Source organism: Electrona antarctica (assembly GCF_951216825.1).
Source record: "Electrona antarctica genome assembly, chromosome: 1".
In the NCBI taxonomy this organism is placed as follows: Eukaryota; Metazoa; Chordata; class Actinopteri; order Myctophiformes; family Myctophidae; genus Electrona; species Electrona antarctica.
This window is the reverse complement of record NC_136806.1, coordinates 9,549,476-9,576,716: the sequence shown is the minus strand read 5'-3', so window position 1 is coordinate 9,576,716 and position 27,241 is coordinate 9,549,476. Positions and strand designations below refer to the sequence as shown.

The window sequence follows — 27,241 nt, the reverse complement described above, 5'->3', positions numbered from 1 at the left end:
CATTTCAAGCACAACTCAAGACAAAACTGTTAACTGTGGACGACACCATAAAGCATTACACTTGTTTACAATAGGGCCCACCATGTTCAATTCATCATAACAATTAGATGTACAAATATACTCTATATAGCAAAAAACAAAAAATCATCATAGATGTAAAAAAGTTAAGAAATAAACATGCATACAGTGAGGGGAAAAAGGGGTGGGTGGGGGATTCAGGTTTTACGGGGGCCAGTTTCGAATTGCGGCCGTCCGTAGGTGCCCTTTGAGAGCGGTTTTGAAGGAGTCAAGGGATTGTGTTATGTAATGTTATGTTCAGTTTGGCAGACTGTGCTCTGGACTGCTTGGGTTGGGACATTATGGGCTCCATTTTCGTCACCGCTAAACCCCTTATCCCTAAACTTATTTGCCTTTTTTTTTACTATTTTGCAAAAACATTTTTGAATAGTTAAAGGACCACTTCACCACTTTTCAACCTATCTTCATATAATAGGTCCTCACTAATAATCATGATAAAATGGCACGATCTTTTTCTACTCAGTCCGTGTCTCATAGGAGGGCTGTGGGCAGTTCAGACACCGGTCCACCAGTGACATCATCATTAGGCAGATTTTTTTTAAAACAAGATTTTTTTACAAAAATGTTTAGATTTTCATTATCGTGAGAACGATGACTTCCATTTTCGCATTGCAACTTTTCAGGACTAGAAAGCCTGCAGTTTCTATTAGCTTGTATTCCCCAGCGATGATGTCACTGGTGGACGGGTTTCTGAACTGCCCACAGCCCTCCTATGAGACACAGACTGAGTAGAATTTTTTTTTTTCATGATTATTAGTGAGGACCTATTATATGAAGATAGGTTGAAAAGTGGTGAAGTGGTCCTTTAAAATGGCCAGTCTACAAGCTCACAACGTGTCAATGTAGATTGGCTAGTTGAGCTAGAGAAGTTTAGGGATAAGGGGTTTAGGGATAACGGGTTTAGCGGTGACGAAAATGGAGCCCTATACGTCCTCTAAATAAGCCTATCTCACAGAATTTCCCCGCCCCCCTTAATACGCCCCCTTTTGGGGTTAGTGGTGATAGCGTGACGTCACTCCATAGACGCTACATGTTAACAGAGGTAATTTAAGAAGTCTACAACTTTTGTTTTCTCAAGGTAAGGTTTGTTCTATCTGTTCAAGCTGATTTACCATCTTGTTTGCTTCATAATAATATTGGTCTGTCACATTTTTACATTAGGAAATGTACTTAGATTCTCCAGAGAAAGAAACGTGTAAATGCTAATGTTAAAGACACCACTATTTACCGGAAGTGGGTGTGGAAAGCGGGCTGTGAGATAGGCCTATCAGTGGTTCCCAAACACGGGGAATTTGTTTTCATAAATTAGAAAACAAATGTTTAAGAAGCAGTGAAAATAGCCGATCTACCAGCTCACAACTCGGCGCGAAGTGACGCGTTGTGAGCTTGTAGATCTGCTATTTTCACTAGTTTGGGTCCCGGGCAAACGTTGAATTTTTTTTTTCTTTTTGGGTCTTTGAGCTAAAAAGTTCGGAAACCATTGATCTAGAATATGCTTCAGAGTTTTGTGATACCAAAGTAAGCAACTATGTTTTTTCTTTTTGCATATTTCCCTTCAGAACACTTGAGCTAAATGGCCTTTTCTGCCCCTTTCCCCTCCTCCAGCAGGTGCAGCAGTTCTCCAAGAAGGAGATCGAGGACCTGTTGAGGAAAGGCGCCTACGCCGCCATCATGGACGAGAACGACGAGGGCAACCGCTTCTGCGAGGAGGACATCGACCAGATCCTCCAGCGCCGGGCCACCACCGTCACCATCGAGAGCGAGGGGAAGGGCTCCACCTTCTCCAAGGCCAGCTTCGTGGCGTCCGAGAACCGCAACGACATCTCCATCGACGACGCCGATTTCTGGCAGAAGTGGGCCAAGAAGGCCGACATTGACTTCGACACTATGAACAGAAAGGTAAAGGCTGACCAGGATATGATTCTATAACCCATTTAGGCCTGACGTCGAAATAAAAAGAACGTTCGCTCTGAAAGAATATATATTCAAAGATTTGCGCCTCATTTTCACGATTTTTCAAAAAATAGCAGACCTACAAGCTCGTAGCGCGCCACTCGGTGGCGCGCTATGAGCTTGTAGATCTGCTATTTTTCAATAGCTAAAGTATAACATAATGCTTAGTTAAAACACCAAAAGGGGTTCCCGCCCAAAATGGGATAACCAACTAGCATCGCATATCCAGCCTTCATCTGTACCTTTGCAATGCTTATTGCCCCAGGCAGATTAAATCTGGACGCTCTCAATTGTGGGAGGACTTCACGGCCGAAGTGGTGACGAGCCAACCAGATTCGTCTGGAACCAGGCTATAACCAACCAGGGCCAAGTATTCAAACATGGGGCTGGACATTGCGAAAACAAATCTAATACTGAGAGGGACGAGATTAATATCCACGCAGTGATATTAATATGACTACGTGAGGCTAATTACCAACCATATCCAACACAGTATTTTCGACACATGCTTAACCCATTCTGGGCGGGAACCCCTTTTGGTGTTAACATTATGTTATGCTTTAACTATTGAAAAATAGCAGATCTACAAGCTCATAGCGCGCCACCGAGTGGCGCGCTACAAGCTTGTAGGTCTGCTATTTTTGAAAAATCGATGAACGACTGACATAGAAACATAGCTTTTTCAGAAAACTGTCAGGATGTAGAAGACATTTTTAGAATCTGATCTCAGGTCAAAATGGGTTAAATACGTTTTAATCATCAACCGACCAGCAGTTATGTCAGGACTGATTTAGGCCAGTCTTGACATCAGTCTTCTTTGCACGCCTGAATGAAAAATGTGCTGATACTCTGGCCCGTTATTTACAAAAGCTAATTTATTGTGGAAACATGTAATAAGCACTTAGAATTAGTGTTGTTCCACCAAATAGAATTAGGCAGCACAACGTTTGATGGAGGCAGCCGCCTTGTAATGTTTTATGCAGGAAACATCCTGCGAGGTACTCTGGCTAAAAGCATAAGATGTACAGTTATTATATTACAATCATCACTAACACGTCTTCCTCTCTGTTTTTGCCCTGTTGCCTGCGTAGAGCACCCTCGTGATCGACACTCCCCGAGTGCGCAAACAGACGCGACAGTTCTCGACGCTGCGAGGCGAGGGCGGCGAGCTCTCCGACGCGGACACCGACGACGAGTACCCTCCTGCCAACGCCAGGCAGTCCCGTTCCTCACGGCGCTCGGAGCGCCACAGCGGGGGAGGGTACGGCCGCACCGACTGCTTCCGGGTGGAGAAACACCTGCTCATCTACGGGTAGGTGGACCACACATGTACAACCAGGAACAACTGCTTAGAATACTGAGCCGGGTCAGATCAGAGAAGGATGCTGAAAGAGTTTGTTTATTAAATTTTAAAATTTGTTATTAAAAAGTCTTAAAGTATTACATTCATTTTGCAATACATTATGTCCTTAAAGTATTAGAAAGTCTAAAATACAAATGTCAGTAGTAATAAATTGTTTGCTCTTCAAAGCAAGACAATCAACAATAAATACTGTATGGGCTAAAAATATATAAAAAATGTGTTGGATAATAAATAAAATCAAACAATAAAAACGATATAACGTATACATCGCATCCTGGTGACAATTATGGGGGGTGCTTGAAATTAAAAGGTTTGCGAACCAATGGTCAAAACCTTTTCACTCACATCCGTCTCTCTCTTTCCTCTCTGTGGGCAGCTGGGGACGCTGGCGGGACATCTTGTCTCACGCCAGGTGCAAACGTCGCCTGGGCGAACGCGACGTGGAGACCATCTGCCGGGTCATCCTGGTCTTCTGTCTGCTCCACTACCGCGGCGACGAGAACATCAAGAGCTTCATCTGGGAGCTCATCACGCCGCCGGAGAACGGCCGTGAGCCACAACAACTGCTCAACCACTCTGGTAAGGAACTAGGAAGGCACACTAATTACTGCTCAAACACTCTGGTAAGGAACTAGGAAGGCACACTAATTACTGCTCAACCACTCTGGTAAGGAACTAGGAAGGCACACTAATTACTGCTCAACCACTCTGGTAAGGAACTAGGAAGGCACACTAATTACTGCTCAAACACTCTGGTAAGGAACTAGGAAGGCACACTAATTACTGCTCAACCACTCTGGTAAGGAACTAGGAAGGCACACTAATTACTGCTCAACCACTCTGGTAAGGAACTAGGAAGGCACACTGTTTGGAACTAATTACTGCTCAACCACTCTGGTAAGGAACTAGGAAGACACACTGTTTGGAACGCATTACTGCTCAACCACTCTGGTAAGGAACTAGGAAGGCACACTAATTACTGCTCAACCACTCTGGTAAGGGACTAGGAAGGCACACTAATTACTGCTCAACCACTCTGGTAAGGAACTAGGAAGGCACACTGATTACTGCTCAACCACTCTGGTAAGGAACTAGGAAGGCACACTAATTACTGCTCAACCACTCTGGTAAGGGACTAGGAAGGCACACTAATTACTGCTCAACCACTCTGGTAAGGAACTAGGAAGGCACACTAATTACTGCTCAACCACTCTGGTAAGGAACTAGGAAGGCACACTAATTACTGCTCAACCACTCTGGTAAGGAACTAGGAAGGCACACTAATTACTGCTCAACCACTCTGGTAAGGGACTAGGAAGGCACACTAATTACTGCTCAACCACTCTGGTAAGGAACTAGGAAGGCACACTAATTACTGCTCAACCACTCTGGTAAGGAACTAGGAAGGCACACTGTTTGGAACTAATTACTGCTCAACCACTCTGGTAAGGAACTAGGAAGGCACACTGTTTGGAACTAATTACTGCTCAACCACTCTGGTAAGGAACTAGGAAGGCACACTAATTACTGCTCAACCACTCTGGTAAGGAACTAGGAAGGCACACTAATTACTGCTCAACCACTCTGGTAAGGAACTAGGAAGGCACACTGATTACTGCTCAACCACTCTGGTAAGGAACTAGGAAGGCACACTAATTACTGCTCAACCACTCTGGTAAGGAACTAGGAAGGCACACTAATTACTGCTCAACCACTCTGGTAAGGAACTAGGAAGGCACACTAATTACTGCTCAACCACTCTGGTAAGGAACTAGGAAGGCACACTGTTTGGAACTAGTTACTGCTCAACCACTCTGGTAAGGAACTAGGAACTAGGAAGGCACACTGTTAGAAACTAATTACTGCTCAACCACTCTGGTAAGGAACTAGGAAGGCACACTGATTACTGCTCAACCACTCTGGTAAGGAACTAGGAAGGCACACTAATTACTGCTCAACCACTCTGGTAAGGAACTAGGAAGGCACACTAATTACTGCTCAACCACTCTGGTAAGGAACTAGGAAGGCACACTAATTACTGCTCAACCACTCTGGTAAGGGACTAGGAAGGCACACTAATTACTGCTCAACCACTCTGGTAAGGAACTAGGAAGGCACACTAATTACTGGTCAACCACTCTGGTAAGGGACTAGGAAGGCACACTAATTACTGCTCAACCACTCTGGTAAGGGACTAGGAAGGCACACTAATTACTGCTCAACCACTCTGGTAAGGAACTAGGAAGGCACACTAATTACTGCTCAACCAATCTGGTAAGGAACTAGGAAGGCACACTGTTTGGAACTAATTACTGCTCAACCACTCTGGTAAGGAACTAGGAAGGCACACTGTTTGGAACTAATTACTGCTCAACCACTCTGGTAAGGAACTAGGAAGGCACACTAATTACTGCTCAACCACTCTGGTAAGGAACTAGGAAGGCACACTAATTACTGCTCAACCACTCTGGTAAGGAACTAGGAAGGCACACTAATTACTGCTCAACCACTCTGGTAAGGAACTAGGAAGGCACACTGTTTGGAACTAGTTACTGCTCAACCACTCTGGTAAGGAACTAGGAACTAGGAAGGCACACTGTTAGAAACTAATTACTGCTCAACCACTCTGGTAAGGAACTAGGAAGGCACTGTTTGGAACTAATTACTGCTCAACCACTCTGGTAAGGAACTAGGAAGGCACACTAATTACTGCTCAACCACTCTGGTAAGGAACTAGGAAGGCACACTGTTTGGAACTAGTTACTGCTCAACCACTCTGGTAAGGAACTAGGAACTAGGAAGGCACACTGTTAGAAACTAATTACTGCTCAACCACTCTGGTAAGGAACTAGGAAGGCACACTGTTTGGAACTAATTACTGCTCAACCACTCTGGTAAGGAACTAGGAAGGCACACTAATTACTGCTCAACCACTCTGGTAAGGAACTAGGAAGGCACACTAATTACTGCTCAACCACTCTGGTAAGGAACTAGGAAGGCACACTAATTACTGCTCAACCACTCTGGTAAGGAACTAGGAAGGCACACTAATTACTGCTCAACCACTCTGGTAAGGAACTAGGAAGGCACACTAATTACTGCTCAACCACTCTGGTAAGGAACTAGGAAGGCACACTAATTACTGCTCAACCACTCTGGTAAGGAACTAGGAAGGCACACTGTTTGGAACTAATTACTGCTCAACCACTCTGGTAAGGAACTAGGAAGGCACACTAATTACTGCTCAACCACTCTGGTAAGGAACTAGGAAGGCACACTGTTTTAACCCATTCTGGGTGTCAAAATCATACGATTTGTCACACACATTACTGCAGTGGAATTTGTTCTCCGCATTTGACCCATCTCTTGGAGCGGTTGAGCCGCAGCCAAGGAGCGGTGAGCTGCAGCGTGCGCCGCGCTCGGGAATCATTTGATTAGTAGATTTGACCCCCAATCCAACCCTTTGATGCTGAGTGCCAAGCAGGGAGGCATTGGGTCCCATTTTTACAGTCTTTGGTATGACCCGGCCGGGGATCGAACCCCGACCTCCCAGTTTCAGGGCGGACACTCTAACCACAAGGCCACTGTGGCCAAAAGGGGTGGGAACCCCTTTTGGTGTTTTAAGCATTATGTTATGCTTTAGCTATTGGAAAATAGCAGATCTACAAGCTCATAGCGCGGCACCAAGTACCGCGCTACGAGCTTGTAGATCTGCTATTTTAGAAAAATCGTGAACATGTGGCGCAAATCTTTCAGTGCATGTTCTTTCAGAGCGAACGTTTTTAACTGAAATCTTATACCAATTCCAAAGCCGGGTTTACTTGTGCATGGTGTAATCCTAGTCTTGCCTCATGTCCTCATGTCTATGCCTGTTATTCATAGAGGCCAATTCATTCTTTATTGCACCATTATTTGGACCGTGAAGACTCTGAAACTGAAAAACGTTAATTTGTCTAGCCAATAAACTGAATTGTCTAAATGAGTGTCATTCCCTGCTCCCAGGTCTGTCCATCCCTGTTCCGCGAGGCAGGAAGGGCAAGCGGGTGAAGACCCAGAGCACCTTCGACGTGCAGAAGGTGGAGTGGATACGCAAGTTCAACCCCGACACGCTGCTGGTGGACGACAGCTACCGCAAACACCTCAAACACCAGTGCAACAAGTTAGTGTACCGCAAACACCTCAAACACCAGTGCAACAAGTTAGTGTACCCAAACACCTCAAACACCAGCACAACAAGTCAGTGTACCTCAAACACCTCAAACACCAGCACAACAAGTTAGTCTACCCAAACACCTCAAACACCAGCACAACAAGTCAGTGTACCTCAAACACCTCAAACACCAGCACAACAAGTTAGTCTACCCAAACACCTCAAACACCAGCACAACAAGTCAGTGTACCGCAAACACCTCAAACACCAGTGCAACAAGTTAGTCTACCCAAACACCTCAAACACCAGCACAACAAGTCAGTGTACCTCAAACACCTCAAACACCAGCACAACAAGTTAGTCTACCCAAACACCTCAAACACCAGCACAACAAGTCAGTGTACCTCAAACACCTCAAACACCAGCACAACAAGTCAGTGTACCGCAAACACCTCAAACACCAGCACAACAAGTTAGTCTACCCAAACACCTCAAACACCAGCACAACAAGTCAGTGTACCGCAAACACCTCAAACACCAGCACAACAAGTTAGTCTACCCAAACACCTCAAACACCAGCACAACAAGTCAGTGTACCTCAAACACCAGTGCAACAAGTTAGTGTACCGCAAACACCTCAAACACAGTGCAACAAGTGAGTGTACGCCTGCCACATTGTTTCAAACATGTTCAAAAATATAAAAAATGCCAGATCTCAGAAAATGTTGTGAGCTTGTATATTTATGAAAAAAGAAAAAAACCCATAAAATATGGTTTCTACCCGATAGCAATGATTTTTGTGTTCGTATAAACCTCTTGTGGCGTTTCCTTCTCCTGAGTATAAACCTCTTGTGGCGTTTCCTTCTCCTGAGTATAAACCTCTTGTGGCGTTTCCTTCTCCTGAGTATAAACCTCTTGTGGCGTTTCCTTCTCCTGCAGGGTGTTGCTACGGGTGCGAATGCTCTACTACCTGAAACAGGAGGTGATTGGTCAGCATGCTGAAGCATTCCTGAGAGGAGTCAATATCAGGTATCTAAAACTCCAACTCATGCCCTGTCCCCTCATATACACCCTGTCCCCTCGTATACACCCTGTCCCCTCATATACACCCTGTCCCCTCATATACACCCTGTCCCCTCATATACACCCTGTCCCCTCATATACACCCTGTCCCCTCATACACACCCTGTCCCCTCATACACACCCTGTCCCCTCATATACACCCTGTCCCCTCATATACACCCTGTCCCCTCATATACACCCTGTCCCCTCATATACACCCTGTCCCCTCATACACACCCTGTCCCCTCATACACACCCTGTCCCCTCATATACACCCTGTCCCCTCATATACACCCTGTCCCCTCATATACACCCTGTCCCCTCATATACACCCTGTCCCCTCATACACACCCTGTCCCCTCATACACACCCTGTCCCCTCATATACACCCTGTCCCCTCATATACACCCTGTCCCCTCATATACGCCCTGTCCCCTCATATACGCCCTGTCCCCTCATATACACCCTGTCCCCTCATACACACCCTGTCCCCTCATACACACCATGTCCCCTCATATACACCCTGTCCCCTCATATACACCCTGTCCCCTCATATACACCCTGTCCCCTCATATACACCCTGTCCCCTCATACACACCCTGTCCCCTCATACACACCCTGTCCCCTCATACACACCCTGTCCCCTCATATACGCCCTGTCCCCTCATATACGCCCTGTCCCCTCATATACGCCCTGTCCCCTCATATACACCCTGTCCCCTCATATACACCCTGTCCCCTCATATACACCCTGTCCCCTCATATACACCCTGTCCCCTCATACACACCCTGCCCCCTCATATACACCCTGTCCCCTCATATACACCCTGTCCCCTCATATACACCCTGTCCCCTCACCCTGTCCCCTCATATACACCCTGTCCCCTCATACACACCCTGTCCCCTCATACACACCCTGTCCCCTCATATACACCCTGTCCCCTCATATACACCCTGTCCCCTCATATACACCCTGTCCCTTCATACACACCCTGTCCCCTCATATACACCCTGTCCCCTCATATACACCCTGTCCCTTCATACACACCCTGTCCCCTCATACACACCCTGTCCCCTCATACACACCCTGTCCCCTCATACACACCCTGTCCCCTCATACACACCCTGTCCCCTCATATACACCCTGTCCCCTCATATACGCCCTGTCCTCTCATATACGCCCTGTCCTCTCATATACACCCTGTCCCCTCATATACACCCTGTCCCTCATATACACCCTGGCTGCGTTCGAATTGCTAGGGTTGTTCCCTACTCCCCATACGGGGACCCAGACTCAGTGGACTCAAATAGTGATGAATTCGGACAATACTCCCTGTATGGGGAGCACCGACAAAAATAGCCGATCTATAAGCAACGCGACGTCCGTGTTTTGAGCTTGTAGATCGGGTACTTTTGGTAAAGAATTACCAAAAGTAGCCGATCTACAAGCTCTGCTCACAATACGGACGTTAACAGAAACAGCAGTCCAATAAATGACTGCCTACATAATGAGGTTTTAATGTATTTAGCGCAATTCAATGAAATAATGTTAGATAACATATATTTGTTAATGGCAGGAATAAATTAATATTAATAAAACATATGTTCGGAGACACAATTAATGTGTTTCACATGCATGTACAAAATATATATTGGACTTTAGCACATAGCTTTACAACCTCACCAACCTTAATCCAAAAACTATTAAAATATAAGGCCTTCTACAGCAAGCAACTCATTCCTCTCCTAACGTCATGCGCTGGGCCTGGGTGATACAATGAATCAGATTAGTAATACTATTGCAAATGAATTGTTTTATTATAAATAAATAAAATAAAACAATTGCAAATAAATGCACAGATCTCGAGATCTGTAGCTTCGAGATCCGCCAGGGAAGAAAAGAGAGGGAAACGAAAGTTTAAAAAGTACATTTGTGTTGATTTCTTTCGCTGGTTCAACTTCTGCCTCTTCTGAGTTGGAGCGCATGCATGCAGAAGCAGCACACGTGCGCACAAACGCGTGCATGTGCGCTCAAGAGCGAGCTTGCGCAATGCCTTATGGGGCAGATTTGCTTCGCTGTGTTTTTGTAGTGACCATCGGATGGTCCCTACAATTCCCGGTGCATTGTGGGATACTTCAGTCCACTACATTAGGGTGCAAAAATGCTCACTACATATTCGGACACTATAACAAAATGGCGGAACCCCAAAGTAGTGCACTATATGGGGCATAGGGAATGAATTCGAACGCAGCCCCTGTCCCCTCATATACACCCTGTCCCCTCATATACACCCTGTCCCCTCATATACACCCTGTCCCCTCATATACACACTGTCCCCTCATATACACCCTGTCCCCTCATATACACCCTGTCCCCTCATATACACACTGTCCCCTCATATACACATGCACGTCACCCTGCCCACTGTAAAGCTGACTTTGCATGTTCTCCCCCTGTCCCCTAGGGTAGATACCCTCACAAAAAACATGCAGTAATCCTGGTCTCTAAACTGCCTCCCCCTGGCCAGCCGGGGCGTCTGATGGAGGGGAAAGGAACTGGTTGGAATAACGTGTTCCTTCCACACGCTACGTCCAACCAGGGAAACTCCCCCCTGTCAGGTGTAAAGGAGCAACTTGGACACTCAGGCATGAAGGAAGCATGAGTTCAAGTCCGTTGCTCTCCCCATGTCCCCGATATATCTAATGTGAACCCAGGATCACATTAGATAATTGACACAGGGGTGAAAAATGGGTTACAAAATCGTGGGATAAAAATTATATATAAAAAAAGAAAAAAAGCTGACTTGATGTTCTCTCCAGGGATGTTGACATCTGGATGCCTGAGATGGAACAGCAGGAGGTGCCAGCAGGGTGGTGGGACACGTGGGCCGATCGCTCCCTCCTCATCGGAGTCTTCAAACATGGTGTGTCTCGTTCATGTGTTTAATATCCTAATGCATATGCAGAAAACTGCACTTGATTATAGGCCTAGGGCTCCATTTTCGTCACCGCTAAACCCCTTATCCCTAAACTTCTTTGCCTTTTTTTTTTTTACTATTTTGCAAAACGTTTTTGAATAGTTAAAATAGCCAGTCTAAAAGCTCACAACATGTCAATGTAGATTGGCTAGTTGAACTATTCAAAAATGTTTTTCAAAATAGTAAAAAAAAGGCAAAGAAGTTTCGGGATAAGGGGTTTAGCGGTGACGAAAATGGAGCCCCTAGTGTTTGTTGGGGAAACTCCATAATTTCTCAGGCAAACGCTCAATACACCTACTACTACTACTACTAGGCAAGGCAGTTCTGTTTGTATAGCACATTTCAACAACAAGGCAATTCAATGTGCTTTACACAGAACATCAAGCAAAGGAAACTCAATTATAAAATAACATATAGCATGCATAAAACAAAATAAGTATGCTATTTTTGAAAAATCGAAGAACGACTGACATAGAAACATAGCTTTTTCAGAAAACTGTCAGGATGTAGAAGACATTTTTAAAATGGGTTAATAACCTAAAACAAGAACAAAACAAAGAAAAAACAAACCTGCACCCTGCATGTGCCTCTAGCTTCGAGGGTGCCAATGTGCCATCATGGTCCTGCATTCTAACAGCCTTGCTCGTCTTTGCTCACAGGCTATGAGATGTACACCACAATGCGTGCCGATCCCTACCTCAGCTTCCTGGAGAGAGCCGGTCGACCCGACGACAAAGCCATCGATGCCGAGCAGCACACGGGAGACGGCGAGATGGGAGATGAGTGAGTAGACGGCTTCTGTAACCGCCGCCAAATGCTACTGATCATAGTCCAATCAATGTCCACCTTTTTTCTCCACTATCTGTGACACTTTTATGTTTGCGTGACTTCCAGCGGTGACTTCGACAAATATTCGGAGGATCCGGAATTCAAGCCTGCATCGAGACTCCCCAAGGACCTCTACGATGAGGTGAGACCTCCTGGAGCCTCGTGTTGGGTCACCTTTCTGCTCAAATGCCCGATTTACACATTCATTCATTGAAAGTGTCATTCAATGTCCCGCTCTGAAAATATGTTCGTACCGCGGATCATAAATGGACCAGTGGTCCCCAGGGGTCCCCAGCTAAATGACAGAGTTGGTAACCAAATGGACCCTTATTAGGCCTTTAACTCTTGAGAGTGTAAAATGAAACCAAATGGACCCTTAAACGAGATGGGGTCGTAGCCAGTGCCAGCCGCATTTGGAAAAAGGTCACGAGATCGCTAGTTGATGTAAACACAGCATGAACCGGATGTGAAAGTCGGCCATCTTACTGAGGTCCAAAGGGGCCGTAGTAAGATGCGGATCCGTGTTATTATCATAACTAAGTCAATCTGAGGCGTCAAGCGCCGAATATCGCATTTTTTGCATATTATGAGCCATAATGCTCGCGCACGCGGCTTGTGCGTGTGCACGGGCGTGCACAGGGAATTTTTGGCCGTTTTTACTTGAAAATCGGTCGGAGATAGCTAAAAATGTTGCAACATGCTAGCGTGGTGCTAATCAAGTGGGGATTAATGCGCATTAAACAATATCTGTCTTTACGTCTCTGGCACCGCGGACAAAGTAGGGACGAGCTCGTCTTAACGTCCCTGGCACTTAAACTGTTGGGTCTATTTGTTTCATTTTACGCTCTCAAGAGTTACATTATTGTTCTCTGAATTACTTCAGAGAACAATAAGTCCACACAATTGTAGAAGAATTGTTATTTTGATAATTTGCCTGTTATCTCTCCTATGGTACCAACATGATCAATACAGCATGGAATTGTGGCCAAAATCGTATCCAACGACAACAAAGTATTCAAAGTTTTCGGTCTGAGAAGCTAAATCTCATCAAATGGTGAATGGTTGATATGAAAAGGGTTGAAAACCACTGGTTCTAATACATTCACATACTGGGTGAACAAACCAAATCCACCCACTGGCCCAGCTAAACACCTTCCTGTCCCTCCAACCAGGGTGACTCTATGAACATGGACGAGGAGATCTCTGTCGAGGACACCACGCCGGGGCCCAGAGTCCACCAGAGCTCCTCCACCCAGAGCGGCGCGTGCGAGTGGCCCAGCAGCTCCACGCTCACGGCCCGCCTGCGGCGACTCATCACCGCCTACCAGCGCACCTACCGGCAGGAGCAGCTGAAGATCGAGGCGGAGGCCAAGGGCGACCGCAGACGCAGGCGCTGTGAACAGGCCAGCAAGCTGAAGGAGATAGCTCGCCAGGAGCGCCAACAGAGGTAGGTTAATGAGGACAGTTTGCTGGTTTCCAGACCGGTGCAATGAAGGCTTGAAGACCTGTGCGATGCTCAAAGGAGCACTGGACCACAGTGGACCACAGTGGACCAGTGTGTCCTGGACCACAGTGGACCAGTGTGTCCTGTGTTGATGGACCACAGTGGACCAGGAAGGAGCACTGGACCACAGTGGACCAGTGTGTCCTGTGTTGATTGCTGCTCTAACCATGTGGTTACTTAACACATTGAGAGCCCACGCAAAACTGCCCAAAAATCACTTTCACCTAGAAAATCCATTCACATTTTTTATAATTCAGCTGACTGTGGAGACACATGCTGGAACTTTTTACTTTGAAATGTTTTATAGTTTCTGAGTTATTTAATTTAAACGCCAAATGCATTCTCAATAGCGAAAACACTAACTTTGGCACCACATGTTTAAAAAAAAAAAATATATATATATATATATATTTTTTTTCAAAGACGTCCACAGACGTCTTGGGCTCTGCACGTGCGGTTACTTAAATGTGTTAAGTAACATTCTCATGGTCCAATGCACAGTTAGTCGTCTAGAGGCTTTACCTCTCCCATTCTCATTCTCCTAGGTGGACTCGTAGGGAGGAGTGTGACTTCTACCGCGTGGTGTCCACGTTTGGCGTAGAGAAACTAAAGGGGGAACCAGGCCTCCCTGACGGCAAGGACTCAGGAGAGTTCGAGTGGTCCCGCTTTCGCACCTTTGCTCGTCTGGACAAGAAAACAGACGAGAGCCTGAGTCGGTACTTCCGTTGCTTTGTAGCAATGTGCCGCCGGGTCTGCCACCTGCGGCCATCTCGTGACGGTGAGAACGCGGGAACAAATAATGTTCTTTCTTATGTTTCTCATAGTTTCTGTCGAGCATTGCATTCTAGCTTTGCACTTAAATGACTGATACTTGTATGTCTGATTATTCTATTTTTCCAGTGAATCAGAGCTTCAGTTAAATGCCAAGAATGTGTTTTGTACAAATTATTGTGATTTTATTTGGCCCCAGGGGCAAATTTGACAAAGGATGTACTGTAATATAATGTCACTGAGTGTGCATCCAAACACTACAAGCCTCTTATTAATTATCAAAAAAAAACAATCTGCCCCAGATCCATCGGACGCTTCCCAGTCTCTGGCCCCCATCACTGAGGAGCGCGCGTCCCGCACCCTGTACCGCATCAGCCTGCTGCGGCGTCTTCGAGAGCGCGTCATCCCCCACACCTCCCTGGAGGAGCGGCTTCCGCTGGCCCCGCCCAGCGTGGAGCTGCCCTCCTGGTGGAGCATACCGACCCACGACCGCGAGCTGATTCTGGGTGCCGCGCTGCACGGCGTCAGCCGCACCGAACTCTCCATCTTCGCCGACCCGCAGTTCTCGTTCGGCCTGGTCCGCCAGGACTTTATAGCCAACCAACAGGCTCCTCCGCCTCTTCCTCCACCTCCTCCACCCCCACAGCCCCAGCCCTCCGCCGTCACGACGCCCCTCATCACGCCGAAGGTCGAGGACGAGGACGATGAAGCACCCGACGTGAAAGAGGAAGAGGTTGACGGTTCCCCCCTACGGCTACTCGGAGCCGAACTCAAACCGGAGCTCCAGAGCACGCCCCTGACTCACCACGACAGCAAGAGTGGAGGACGGAGCTGGGGCTTCAAGAGGCCGAGGGAGAGGGAGAGGGAGAGGGGTTCCAGAGCCGAAAGGGTGAAGGAGGAGGAGAAGGAGGGGAGGGAAGGGACGTCTGACACGGATTCAGATTCCGGCGAAAGCGGCACGTCGACCTCTGAACCGGGGAGCAGCGATGAGAGCAGAGAAAGCGAGGGAGAGAGAGAGAGAGGTTAGTCTGTCGCTTCAGGACTCCTGTATAATAATGGTGTTTGTGTGTCGTGTACTGCCACTCAGTCCTCCCTTTCATTTGGTTCTCTTCTCTCTCTAGTTATGAAGACGGCTGACGGAGATGAAGATAACAGCTTACTCTCCATGACTCCATCACAAGACGGCCCTGTTGTCCCTGATCCCCTCAGAGTGGACTGGCCCAAGGTAATATACCATTTTGGACTGAGGTCGATTAAAAAAAAGGCTTCTAAATCCTGACAGTTTTCTGAAAAACCCTTGTTTCTATATCGGTGGTGCTCAACCTTTTTCATGTCAAGGACCCCCAGAATTATCTGTATTTGGCTGCGGACCCCCATCTGAAAATATGTTGTTCCAGGGACCCCCCAGAAGCAAAGATTTGAATTAAAAAACGTTTGCTGTGAAAGAATATATGTATTCAAAGATTTGCGCCGCATTTTCACGATTTTACCCCGGGCCTTTAACTGGATGTTGGCTCACTGATAAGCAATCGTATCGCGGGAGGATCGTGGACCACCCGAGGCATGATTTCATTTTAACCGCGTCCAGCGATGAGCCCTGAATCGGCCGTAAATTAAGCTTGTTTTGATTAGAATCGGAATCTGGGATTAGAATCCAACCAAGGGTGATAAGATCGTTCAAGTCAACGAGGGGGAACCTTTTTACTGACAGAGCAACCACTTCCGGTTTATCTCCTAGACACATTGACAGAGAACGCTTCCAGACGGTAGTATAGCGCAATCTCAAACGGAATCAATATAAAACATTTTCAGACAACGGTTGTAATTGAAAGGAGGAGTTATCTCGTCTTTGGCAGTGAATGTGTTTAGAATAAAAGACATGCCCTTCATTGAACTCTTCTCTGTGTTCCAGGACCGCGTGTTGATCAACCGGCTGGACAGCTTGTGCACCATGGTTGTTAGCGGCCAGTGGCCGACGGGCCGGCGCTACATCCCAGAGGTCCAGCTCACCCCGTCAGGAGGCCCTGAAGAGGTGGTGGGAGACGAGATGAGCTACATGCGGCTGATGCAGCGCAAGGCAAACAGCACGCCGGGAGCCGAGGGAGAGGACGGGGAGAACTTCACCGTCAAACTTCTCAAGGTATGAGGAACGTGGTGGAACGTGACTGTTGGAGCGCCACAGCTCTGACTCGGTTCAGCTGAGCCATGTCTCCACACAGGGGCCTTATGCACTTTATGACAGTATCCAATGAACTATACAGACATATTGTAAACTCTCTTACTGCTGCGTACGGTTGTGGTTTGAAATTTCACATCGTGCCTCAACCAGGCAGGTTTCTCATGAAGGTCGGCGAAAGTGAGACAAATATGTCTTTGTCAAAGTTTACTCTCGTCCAAGTTCAGCTATAAACGCAGGTCAAGGTCACACATATTTTTGTTTAGAATTCTTTTCTGTACATTTACATGTACATTTTAACGTATATCTGTTTATACCAAATATTTAACGCATTTAGGCCTGACGTCGAAATTAAAAAAAACGTTCGCTCTCAAAGAATATATATTCAAAGATTTGTGCCACATTTTCACGATTTTTCAAAAATAGCAGACCTACAAGCTCGTAGCGTGCCACTCGGTGGCGCGCTATGAGCTTGTAGATCTGCTATTTTTCAATAGCAAAAGCATAACATAATGCTAACACCAAAAGGGGTTCCCGCCCAAAATGGGTTAATGGAATCATATTTAAAATAAAAATCACACCCGTGTGAACTGAGTGGTGTAAGGTATTATATAGCCTGATCAGCTGTGGTCACTGACGTAATGTCTCATTCCGGCCAATCACAATGCACCATGCTAATTTTTTGCGCACAGACAGACAGACAGACAGACAGACAGACAGACAGACTAACAAAGCCAGTTGTAGGAGTGGTTTACACCACTCAAAAAAATAAACCTAAAATAAACCTAGCTTGACTTTAAAATGTTGTAACACAGAGTCTGCATGCATCTTTTTCTCCGCGTTAAAAGCTTGCGTAATTGTCGCCGATCTGCGACGCACCTACTGTACTAGACCCCTTTGTGACCCACGCAGTTTGATAAGCCCTGATTTGGAGCGTCAACGCTTGCTTCATCACAGCCCTCTGTGTCTCTCTTCCACTGTCAGGAGGAAGGCTTGAAGCTGACCTTCTCTAAGCATGCTCTGATGCCCAACGGATCAGGAGGGGAGAGCAGCGGCCGTAAGAAGCGCAAAGACCACGAGGTACAGAGTAGAGATGGGCATAATATTGACCATGTGGAGTAAAGTGTTGAATGATTTATATTAGATATGTCCCGATACTGTATCGGTATCGGGGAAAAGTATCGGACCGGCCCTTATTTGTCATATCGGTATCGGTGAATAAGCCAGTCTAACCACCGATCCGACACAAACAAATGTTGGGACGTGGACTTTGCTTTGGAGTTGCCCAAACTGCAAGTGCACATTTGAGTGAGGATCACAACTCGAGATTTATTCTGTGTGCATAGAGCCCATTGAAATGATGGTCAGAAGTTCTTGAATGAAGTGAATGAAACAGACTCATTACAAAGATAACAAGGTGAACACAATGTCCCTTTATCAGCTATGGGTCCAAATCATTAACCAATTTAAATGTCCCATCTAGTACGGTTTCATGTTTAAATGTGGTGTTCTGTAGTACAGTGTTGTGTTTGTGCAAAGGATGGGACTTTATCTATTGACTATGAATTTGTTCATACAGTGGTGCATTGTATTTACATTCATTTGTTTGTGTTATATACACATGTGAATTGTTTAACTCTTTGAGATATTCATGGATTTCTATATAGTTTTTAGACTTCTCTATGGCAGAATGGCGTTTTTGAATGATTTATTGAAAATTCTCTGTTGTGAATGTGTGACAACGAAAGACCTTCAGAGAAAGCTTGACTTGTCTGCTTCCAGGAAAAAAATGAACTGAGTTGATAAAATGTTTAGTTCTTGTGTTGGAAGCCATTTAAAAGAGCCTGCATTTACACTGTTTTCTGTTTCTAGGACAACAAAAAAAGTTATGACCAGTTGAAGTTTTATTTTCTAAAGAACTTTTTTTCTGCTGGGCGTACACACCCATGCCATATCTCATTTTAAAGGGTGAGTTGTCTAGTTAGAAAAAGAAAAAGAAAAAAGTTTCTCACATGTACCACTGTAGATATTTTGCCATCTATAAATAGCATGGTCAGTCAGGACCAATCTGACCTATCCAGCTAAAAGTTCCCATAGCTCTGCATTGGAACGTGATAGAAACTCAAATTCTTTTTGGGGTAAATGTAGACATTCTAACGCACATTTTGATATATACCATGTCTACATAGTCTTACCAGTACCTTGTATATTCATGCATGAATCTCAAAAACCTGTTACGAAGAAACACAGTTTTGATAAAAAACACATCCAAGGACATTGTTTTGATATGACTTGGTGCCCATGATATGTATCAAAATATAGACTTGAATGTATACTGCATTATAAAAAAAAAATTGGGTTCTTACCATCTACAATTACAGAGTAAATCACAGTTGAAACTCGCTTAGTCAAACCATAAACCTCAGAATAGTGTAAAAATAGCCCGACAGGTATCTCAAATTGGAAAAGTGCACTTTTATTTTTTCAGAACATAACCAGAACATAACCAGAACATAACCAGAACATAAACATTATAATTTAAAATAATTACAGAAAATAAATAAATACTAATGCAATACATAGTGTACATACTGTACACTATTTTGACGTTGACATTGTATGTGTAGGCTATACAGGGTACAGTTCTATTTGACGTTGACAGTGTGTGTGTAGGACACCGACCCCCCCTCCCCCCCTGAACCACCGGAGATGAAGCAGCTTAGCCGCACTGTTACACTATTTTGACGTTGACATTGTATGTGTAGGCTATACAGGGTACAGTTCTATTTGACGTTGACAGTGTGTGTGTAGGACCCCCTCCCCCCCTCCCCCCCTGAACCACCGGAGATGAAGCAGCTTAGCCGCACTGTTACACTATTTTGACGTTGACATTGTATGTGTAGGCTATACAGGGTACAGTTCTATTTGACGTTGACAGTGTGTGTGTAGGGTATACAGGGTAGTTACAGTTCTATTGACGTTGAGGGTGTAGACTTTCAAAATAAGACAGAAAAAAAGAAAAAAAAAGAGAACAGTTATTCAAAGTAGTGCTTGATATTCTTGTCCTTGTGGTAAACGAAGAAGCATGGGAACAAACACAAGGGCACCTCACAATCAGGGCAGTAATACAGGGTCATATGCCGGAGTGGTCTACCATTGGGACCGTTACTGAGCAGGTGGAGCCTGCAGGTTCTCTTGTCAATTCTCACTGGCACATGGCCACGCAAATGCACCTCAAGTCTCCTATTCTCATCACCTGCTCTTGCCCTATATGGACGATCACCCCCCACTGCCCCCTCCGCCGCCGCCTCCTCCTCCTCCTCCTCCTCCTCCGGCCTCCCTGGTCTCAGTGATGTCCACCTCTCCACCACCAACATGATATAGTCCAGGAGAGTTTTTGTCCTGCCCTGCTTGAGTTTGTGCAACACGAACGCATTGTACATCACCATCTGAAACATGTAAAAGACAAACTTCACAGGCCACTTGTAGGACTTACGGGCAAACGGATAGTAGGAGATATGTTGGTCTAGTTTGTCCACACCATTCATGTACTTGTTGTACTCGTTGACACAATGTGGCTTAATTTTTTTATCCCTGACTGGCTCGCCTGGCGTCACTCTGGCTTTCTTACGCCTCTCAGTGACTGTGACCATCGTGTGTGGGTGGATGGTGCTGCACATTTTGACAACCTTCTTGTCCCGCCAAGCCAACAGCATCACCCCGTCATTGTTGTGGCGCATCAGAGTCTCGCCCAGCTTCATGTCGCCTGGTTTGCTAAGCCGCTTCATCTCCGGTGGTTCCCCCCTGTTCTTCCTCATCGTCCCACATACATGGGTTCCCAAAGACAGTAGCATAATACACCTGTTCACTGAGTTGTACAGATTGTCCATGTACAAATGGTAGCCTTTGTTGGACAACGGTCCGAGAAGCTCCATCACGGTCGTGTCCAGCCCACAGCCTACTCCGGTATATGGCTTCATGTTCCAGAGGTAGCCCGTCGCTGAATCGGCTAGGCAGTAGGATTTAATCCCCCATTTTACCGGTTTCAACGGATTATAGCACTTCCAAGCCAGTCTTCCCTTCCATAGCATAACACCTTCGTCGATGGATATGTTCTTCTCTGGGGTGTACATGGACTGAAACCGGGCCAGAAGATAGTTCACAAGATATCTGACTTTGTACATGCGGTCCGCTGTGTCTGGAGTCTCCTGGTCACTGAAGTGAAGGAACCGCTTGAGCAGCAGAAACCGGGTCAGGCTCATGGTGCGCCTGAACTGCTGTGTCTCATTAGCCTTACGCCGGGACCAGTATGACACAAGGGTTGGCTTCCTCACAAGGCCCGTCAGGAAAAAGAGCCCGAAGAAGTTCTTCAACTCTATCACAGAGACATCCGTCCATTTCTTCACTGTGGAGTGTGGGAGTGGGTCCTGGATCTAGATAGATAGATATATAAGTTAGATTTATTTGCAGAAATTACAACAAAGTCATCAATTTGGGAAAACATCAATGTGGAATATACACAATACACACCATTGCGATGGACTGCGCTGCATATCTGTTGGTCTCATCGCAAATATACTGGAGCAGCTCATCGGTCAGCAACAGCTCAAAGAACTCCACTGGATCACTCTCTGCACTGAGGTCACAGTGAACACCCGGCTCTCCAGTAAACGGGATGTCCTGTGGCTCCCACCCACCAGCAGACCACCCTGGCGAAGCCGTTGAGTTGGCATCACCTAAATTACAGGAATACACAATTATTAGCATAAAAAACATTGTTTTTATTCATGTAGAATACATCTGGTGGAGCTGTAACATGTGATGAGACTATAAAATGATATACATGATTTTGTTCTGTGCATTGTATTTATACCTGCTTCCATGGGCACAGGGGCAGCATCTGCAGCTGTCGAGATGATGGGCTGTTCATCATCTGTAAAACAACAACCATTTCAATCAATTAGAGGCATGGTGTAGCGTTCTCCATAGTGCCAAATGCAGACAGACTTTAGCCACATCCACAAGTTATTTAGCTCTCTAGTTACTCACCTCCATCCACATCACTGTTCACCTCATCTTCATCATCGTGCCACTCCTCATCACCCGGTTCTAAATATGTACAAATAAATAATCATTTAGCTGGAGTGCACGCTACAATTACATTCCTTCATACAAAAATGTAGCCAATCACATACGAATTGTGGCCAACACATCCATCTATTCAGTGTTGATCCATTTCAGCCAACACATTGTAGCCAACACACATCAAAGCAAAGCAAAGTGTCCATCGTTGTATCCCCCCCCCCACTGCTACAGCGGTGGAGTCCTAAGCGAACCAATGGGGCTTTCAAATAGATCTGTATTGAGCTTGCATGATGATCAAATGAACGTATTGTACCGTGGTTTATATGCTATATATTATGAGAAATGTTCCATTACTTTTTTCCCCATCTATTCAGTATTGTTTTATCGTTTATTATGATCCCTGTTTTTTTGTATTACTTTTCCGCGCCGCTGGGGGAAGGGTGGTGTAATGCAGGCCGCAAAGCTAAGCTAATTCATTATACTACTAAATCTATATAATATTGCGCTTGCATGATAATCAAAATAGTGTATTGTACCGTGGCTTATAGGCAAAATCATATAAGATGATCGCTAGAAATAAATGATTTGGATGATGTAGCATGCACGATAAAACTATCATATAAAAAATGTATTTTGACGATGACGAAGGTTTGACGAAGGTGCCGCCATCATGCGGCCATGCCGCATGATGGCGGCCTCCTCCTGAAAACCTTCGTCATCGTCAAAATACATTTTTTATATGATAGTTTTATCGTGCATGCTACATCATCCAAATCATTTATTTCTAGCGATCATCTTATATGATTTTGCCTATAAGCCACGGTACAATACACTATTTTGATTATCATGCAAGCGCAATATTATATAGATTTAGTAGTATAATGAATTAGCTTAGCTTTGCGGCCTGCATTACACCACCCTTCCCCCAGCGGCGCGGAAAAGTAATACAAAAAAACAGGGATCATAATAAACGATAAAACAATACTGAATAGATGGGGAAAAAAGTAATGGAACATTTCTCATAATATATAGCATATAAACCACGGTACAATACGTTCATTTGATCATCATGCAAGCTCAATACAGATCTATTTGAAAGCCCCATTGGTTCGCTTAGGACTCCACCGCTGTAGCAGTGGGGGGGGGGATACAACGATGGACACTTTGCTTTGATGTGTGTTGGCTACAATGTGTTGGCATTTTTCGTAACAATGTTTCAGACAATAAGATTCTTACCATCGAGCTCATCGGGGGACGGTTCGGCTCCATCGCTGTCTCGAAACGGCTCAAAGTCCTCTTCGGAGGAAGATTGGGGGGGGGGGGGCGACAAACCCCTTGGAAAACCTCGTAGCCCGTGTAGATCGGCGGAGCACGGTGTCGTCGCTCGAGCCAGGCCGGGGAGAGGGACCGCTAACACTGGGCGCAGGCTTGGGGATAGTAGATGCGAGAAGGCCGCGATCCTGCAACCCGCTGCCACCGGGCTGGGGACCGGGCGAAGCCGCTTGCCTGCTCTTCTTCTTGACGGGGGACAAGAGCTTCACATCGGGGACGACAGTAGGCTCGACATCGGGGACAAGGGGCTTAGCATCAGGCCCGGGGGGGACAAGAGGCACCACCGCATCTCCTGGCTTCTCTCCGTCGCTACCAGACAACTCCTCGTCGGTCTGAGGTGGAAGAGGATCAGGATTACGGGGCCGGCCCTTCTTCCCGACGAAGACCATGCGGAGATGTTCCTCCATGGTTGTTTGTCGCACACCACCAGTGGAGGTAGAGGGAAGGGGAGATGGACGCTTGGAGCGTTTTTTTGGCGCCATGTCGAACTACACTCTGACACTGACTACTGACCGACTACACTCGTAATCTACTATATAAACTAACAAGACGTACAGACAAACCAACACTCAACCAACAGACAGACACACACTAAACAGGTAAAAATAAACACACTAAACTAACGATCTAAAGCTATACTATACACAGATAAGACGGCAAGACGCGGACACTTTTTTTTGGTTTTTTTTTGTTTTTTTTTTGACAGACAAAGACAGACAGACAACAGACTACTAACTAAATAATCTAAACTAAATATAAACCTAAATTACTACAACTAACTACTAATATTACTACTACTACTACTACTATTACTACTACTACTACTACTGCTATAAAACTCGCTCAATCAATCAATACTACTCACTCACTTTCGACACGCACCATAGACTACTCCAAAACTGTCTTCCCCACGCAGATCCCGGGGGGGTGGCCAGGTTTTATAGCAAAGGATGCAGGTGTGTCACGTGACACGGGTTTTATGGGTAATGTAGTTGGAATATAAGCTCAGGAGTTTAAACAGCGCTCCGGAGGATGTTAATATGGTTAGATTAATAAGAAAAGCTGAAGACGCCAATTGGCGTCATTGATCATTTACGGAATTCTGATGAAGACGCCAATTGGCGTCTTTCATCTTCTAAGGGTTAAGTGTGTAAAGGCTCTTTCGCAGAATAAAAGTGTGTTTTACAAAACAATGTGGATGTTGATGTAGAATTTGAATGTCAATGACCGAACGAGGCTTTGAACTCCTTCAGTACAGCCCTACTACGCACAGCACAAAGATTGAAGCTTTCATGCAGTTTTAATCCAATCAATGCCTGTGTGTGTGTGTGTGTGTGTGTGTGGACCGCTCAGGCCGCTCAGTTATCAGACCCGGATGGACTGGTCCTCCACCATGACCCAACGGAGCGTACCCCACGGCGCAGAGACCCTCCCACCTGGCTGAAGGAGAACCCCGACTATGAGGTGGAGGGAGACATGCTGGAGGTAACGCACATTAAAGGACGAAATTAGGAGCTTAATAAAAAACTTTAATCCAAGATGGCGGGTCGTGTAGAACTGTTTACATTGACATTGCTACTGCTTCCGGGTTATAACAGAGGGCTCTCTTCTTCTGCAATTTCTGTATTGTCGTGCATTCTCCCGGCACCTCCCGTAGCGCGCAGCCTATGGTAAAGGGCGAGAACGAGTTAATCTATCATTTTGCTGCTGCCGGGAAGAAACCTTGTATTTCCATATTTCAATGTCACATTTCAGTGTACCACTTCACCTCGAGAAGCCCCAGACACCTCCTTCGGCTCTGACTGGGGCGTGTGTACTCCGTAGTAGTCTTGCGTAGGCACACAACTACTGCGAGAGGCAACAGTCTGGCAACGCGAGACTAGTGCTTCACAGAAGCTTCCGTGTGTGTCACAGAGTGGACGCTCGGGTCTAACAAGTCCTGGAAAAGACGTGCTGTGATTGGCCAGTAGTCACTTGAGTGGCAGCGTGGCGTAGCGGGCCTTCCGCCCTCACGTCGACACACGTCGCTCCAATGAACTGCAGCGGCCAATGAGGCATCTCTCTTTTGTGCCCAAGACGTCTGTGGACGTCTTGGGTATTACCGCACGTGCATAGCCCAAGACGTCTGTGGACGTCTTTGAAAAAAAAATATATATATATATATATTTATTTTCTTTTTTTTATTAAAAAAAAATCAGAAAAATCAAAACACTTTTTTCTTTTTTCTTTTTTAACACGTGGTGCCAAAGTTTGTGTTTTCGCCATTGAGAATGCATTTGGCGTTTAAATTAAATAACTCAGAAACTATAAAACATTTCAAAGTAAAAAGTTCCAGCATGTGTCTCCACAGTCAGCTGAATTATAAAAAATGTGAATGGATTTTCTAGGTGAAAGTGATTTTGGGCAGTTTTGCGTGGGCTCTCAATGTGTTAATAACTGTATTCCCCCGCCCCATTTCTCTGTGGTACCCTAGCTTCTGGTGAACAGGAGCAAGAGGAAGAGGAGGAGGAAGAGGGCCGACAAAGCCATCACAGGCAACGAGAAGATCAAGCTCATCCACATGAGGACGGGAAAGAAGGTGAAACACACTTTGTAGAGGCTGTCAATGATCATACAATACACTCCATCCCTGAATGGAAAGATGGTGAAACATGATGTGTAGAAGCTATCAGTTATACACACACGCACGCACGCACGCACACACACACGCACACGCACACACACACACCATCAGTTCATCCCTAACTGGACAAAGTGACATTTCGAGGCAGTGGTTTCACAACACATCTGCTGGTTTATTTCCAGTGGTGGACATTTGCTCTGTGCTTAAGTACACATTTGAGGCATGTTTTACTTACCACTACATCCCAGAGGCAAATATAATACTTTTACTCCACTACAATTATTTTAAAACTTTGTTTGATACCAATACTTTTGTACTTTTAATTTACTCAAGTAAATTTTGAATTCCAAACTCTTACTTATACGAATATTTCTACTTTGCAGTATTGATACTTTTACCTAAGTAAGAAATATGACTACTTTTAGGCGCCTTTTATACAAGAACGGTTTCCATGGAAAACGACAAAATAAAGTATCGTTTTCACGGGTCCGTTTAGACGATAAAGGTGTTTTCGCGGTTTGAAAATGCAACAAAGTGAAAACACCTTCTAGAGTGGACGCTCAGACCTCCCGCCTCCATGTAAACGGGCAAACCGATGAACCCGCAAAACGTGACATCATGGCGCACGCCCGCTTCTGTTTATTGCATTGGTGCAGAGTCATAGGCGATATTTGGAGTTCCTAGGATGAGCACGCGCCCCCCTGCCTCCCTGCTTGGCACTCAGCATCAAAGGGTTGGATTGGGGGGTCAAATCTACTAATCAAATGATTCCTGAGCGCGGCACGGCTGCAGCTCACCGCTCCTTGGCTGCGGCTCACCACTCCAAGAGATGGGTCAAATGCGGAGAACAAATTTCACTGCGGTAACGTGTGTGACAAATCGTATGACTTTGACTTTAGAAGCGGTGGTTTCACGTTGTGTTGCTTTCCGTCCTCAGGTTGGAGCCGCGTCCTGCCCCATGCTGCAGGACCTCAGGGAACACCTGGAGGAGAACCACGACCACGCTGTAGCTCCACTGTGGGCTGAAACGGTCCGCAACTCTGTAAGTTCTGGGAAGCAGTGTTTACACATCGCCTAATTGCCCGTTATCGCCCGTAAAGATGAATTATCTTTTCGGCGACGTTGCTCCGCCCACCTTTCGACCATCGCCTGTTCGCCTGCTATCGCCGGAAGTCGCCGGGTCCCATAGACCAGGGGTTCTCAACCCATGGGTCGCGACCCCTCGGGGGGTCGCCAAATTATTTTGGGGGGTCCCCAAATTATTTAAAAAAAAAAACTGAATGGCTGGAAAATGGAAATTAAGAGATTACATAGTACACAAAGAGCTTGCATTAACTT

At 45.8% G+C, this 27,241-nt stretch overlaps 2 protein-coding genes across 7 annotated transcripts in view; one reads left to right on the top strand and one right to left on the bottom strand.

Annotated features, from left to right (window-relative positions):
- The window catches only part of chd8 (chromodomain helicase DNA binding protein 8), a 62,590-nt gene that overhangs the window by 32,872 nt on the left and 2,477 nt on the right, over positions 1-27,241 (top strand). For all 6 annotated transcript variants that reach the window (XM_079509995.1, XM_079509992.1, XM_079509993.1 and 3 more), the window contains exons 23-39: positions 1,684-1,977; positions 3,123-3,343; positions 3,771-3,973; positions 7,397-7,553; positions 8,484-8,573; positions 11,427-11,530; positions 12,244-12,367; positions 12,479-12,554; positions 13,585-13,859; positions 14,462-14,694; positions 14,990-15,709; positions 15,809-15,912; positions 16,600-16,827; positions 17,848-17,943; positions 24,634-24,765; positions 25,754-25,858; positions 26,841-26,945. In XM_079509995.1, coding sequence (XP_079366121.1) covers positions 1,684-1,977; positions 3,123-3,343; positions 3,771-3,973; positions 7,397-7,553; positions 8,484-8,573; positions 11,427-11,530; positions 12,244-12,367; positions 12,479-12,554; positions 13,585-13,859; positions 14,462-14,694; positions 14,990-15,709; positions 15,809-15,912; positions 16,600-16,827; positions 17,848-17,943; positions 24,634-24,765; positions 25,754-25,858; positions 26,841-26,945 — 3,267 coding nt within the window. The remainder of the gene's footprint in view (positions 1-1,683; positions 1,978-3,122; positions 3,344-3,770; positions 3,974-7,396; positions 7,554-8,483; positions 8,574-11,426; positions 11,531-12,243; positions 12,368-12,478; positions 12,555-13,584; positions 13,860-14,461; positions 14,695-14,989; positions 15,710-15,808; positions 15,913-16,599; positions 16,828-17,847; positions 17,944-24,633; positions 24,766-25,753; positions 25,859-26,840; positions 26,946-27,241) is intronic.
- Positions 18,228-22,124, bottom strand: LOC306926543 (piggyBac transposable element-derived protein 4-like; the record flags this gene model as incomplete). The annotated part of the gene is made up of 5 exons (XM_079505896.1): positions 21,913-22,124; positions 21,737-21,796; positions 21,394-21,599; positions 20,154-21,296; positions 18,228-18,236 (listed from the first exon to the last, which is right to left on the bottom strand). Exons 2-5 carry the CDS (start codon positions 21,744-21,746, stop codon positions 18,228-18,230), a joined length of 1,368 nt encoding a protein of 455 aa, XP_079362022.1. The 5' UTR covers positions 21,747-21,796; positions 21,913-22,124.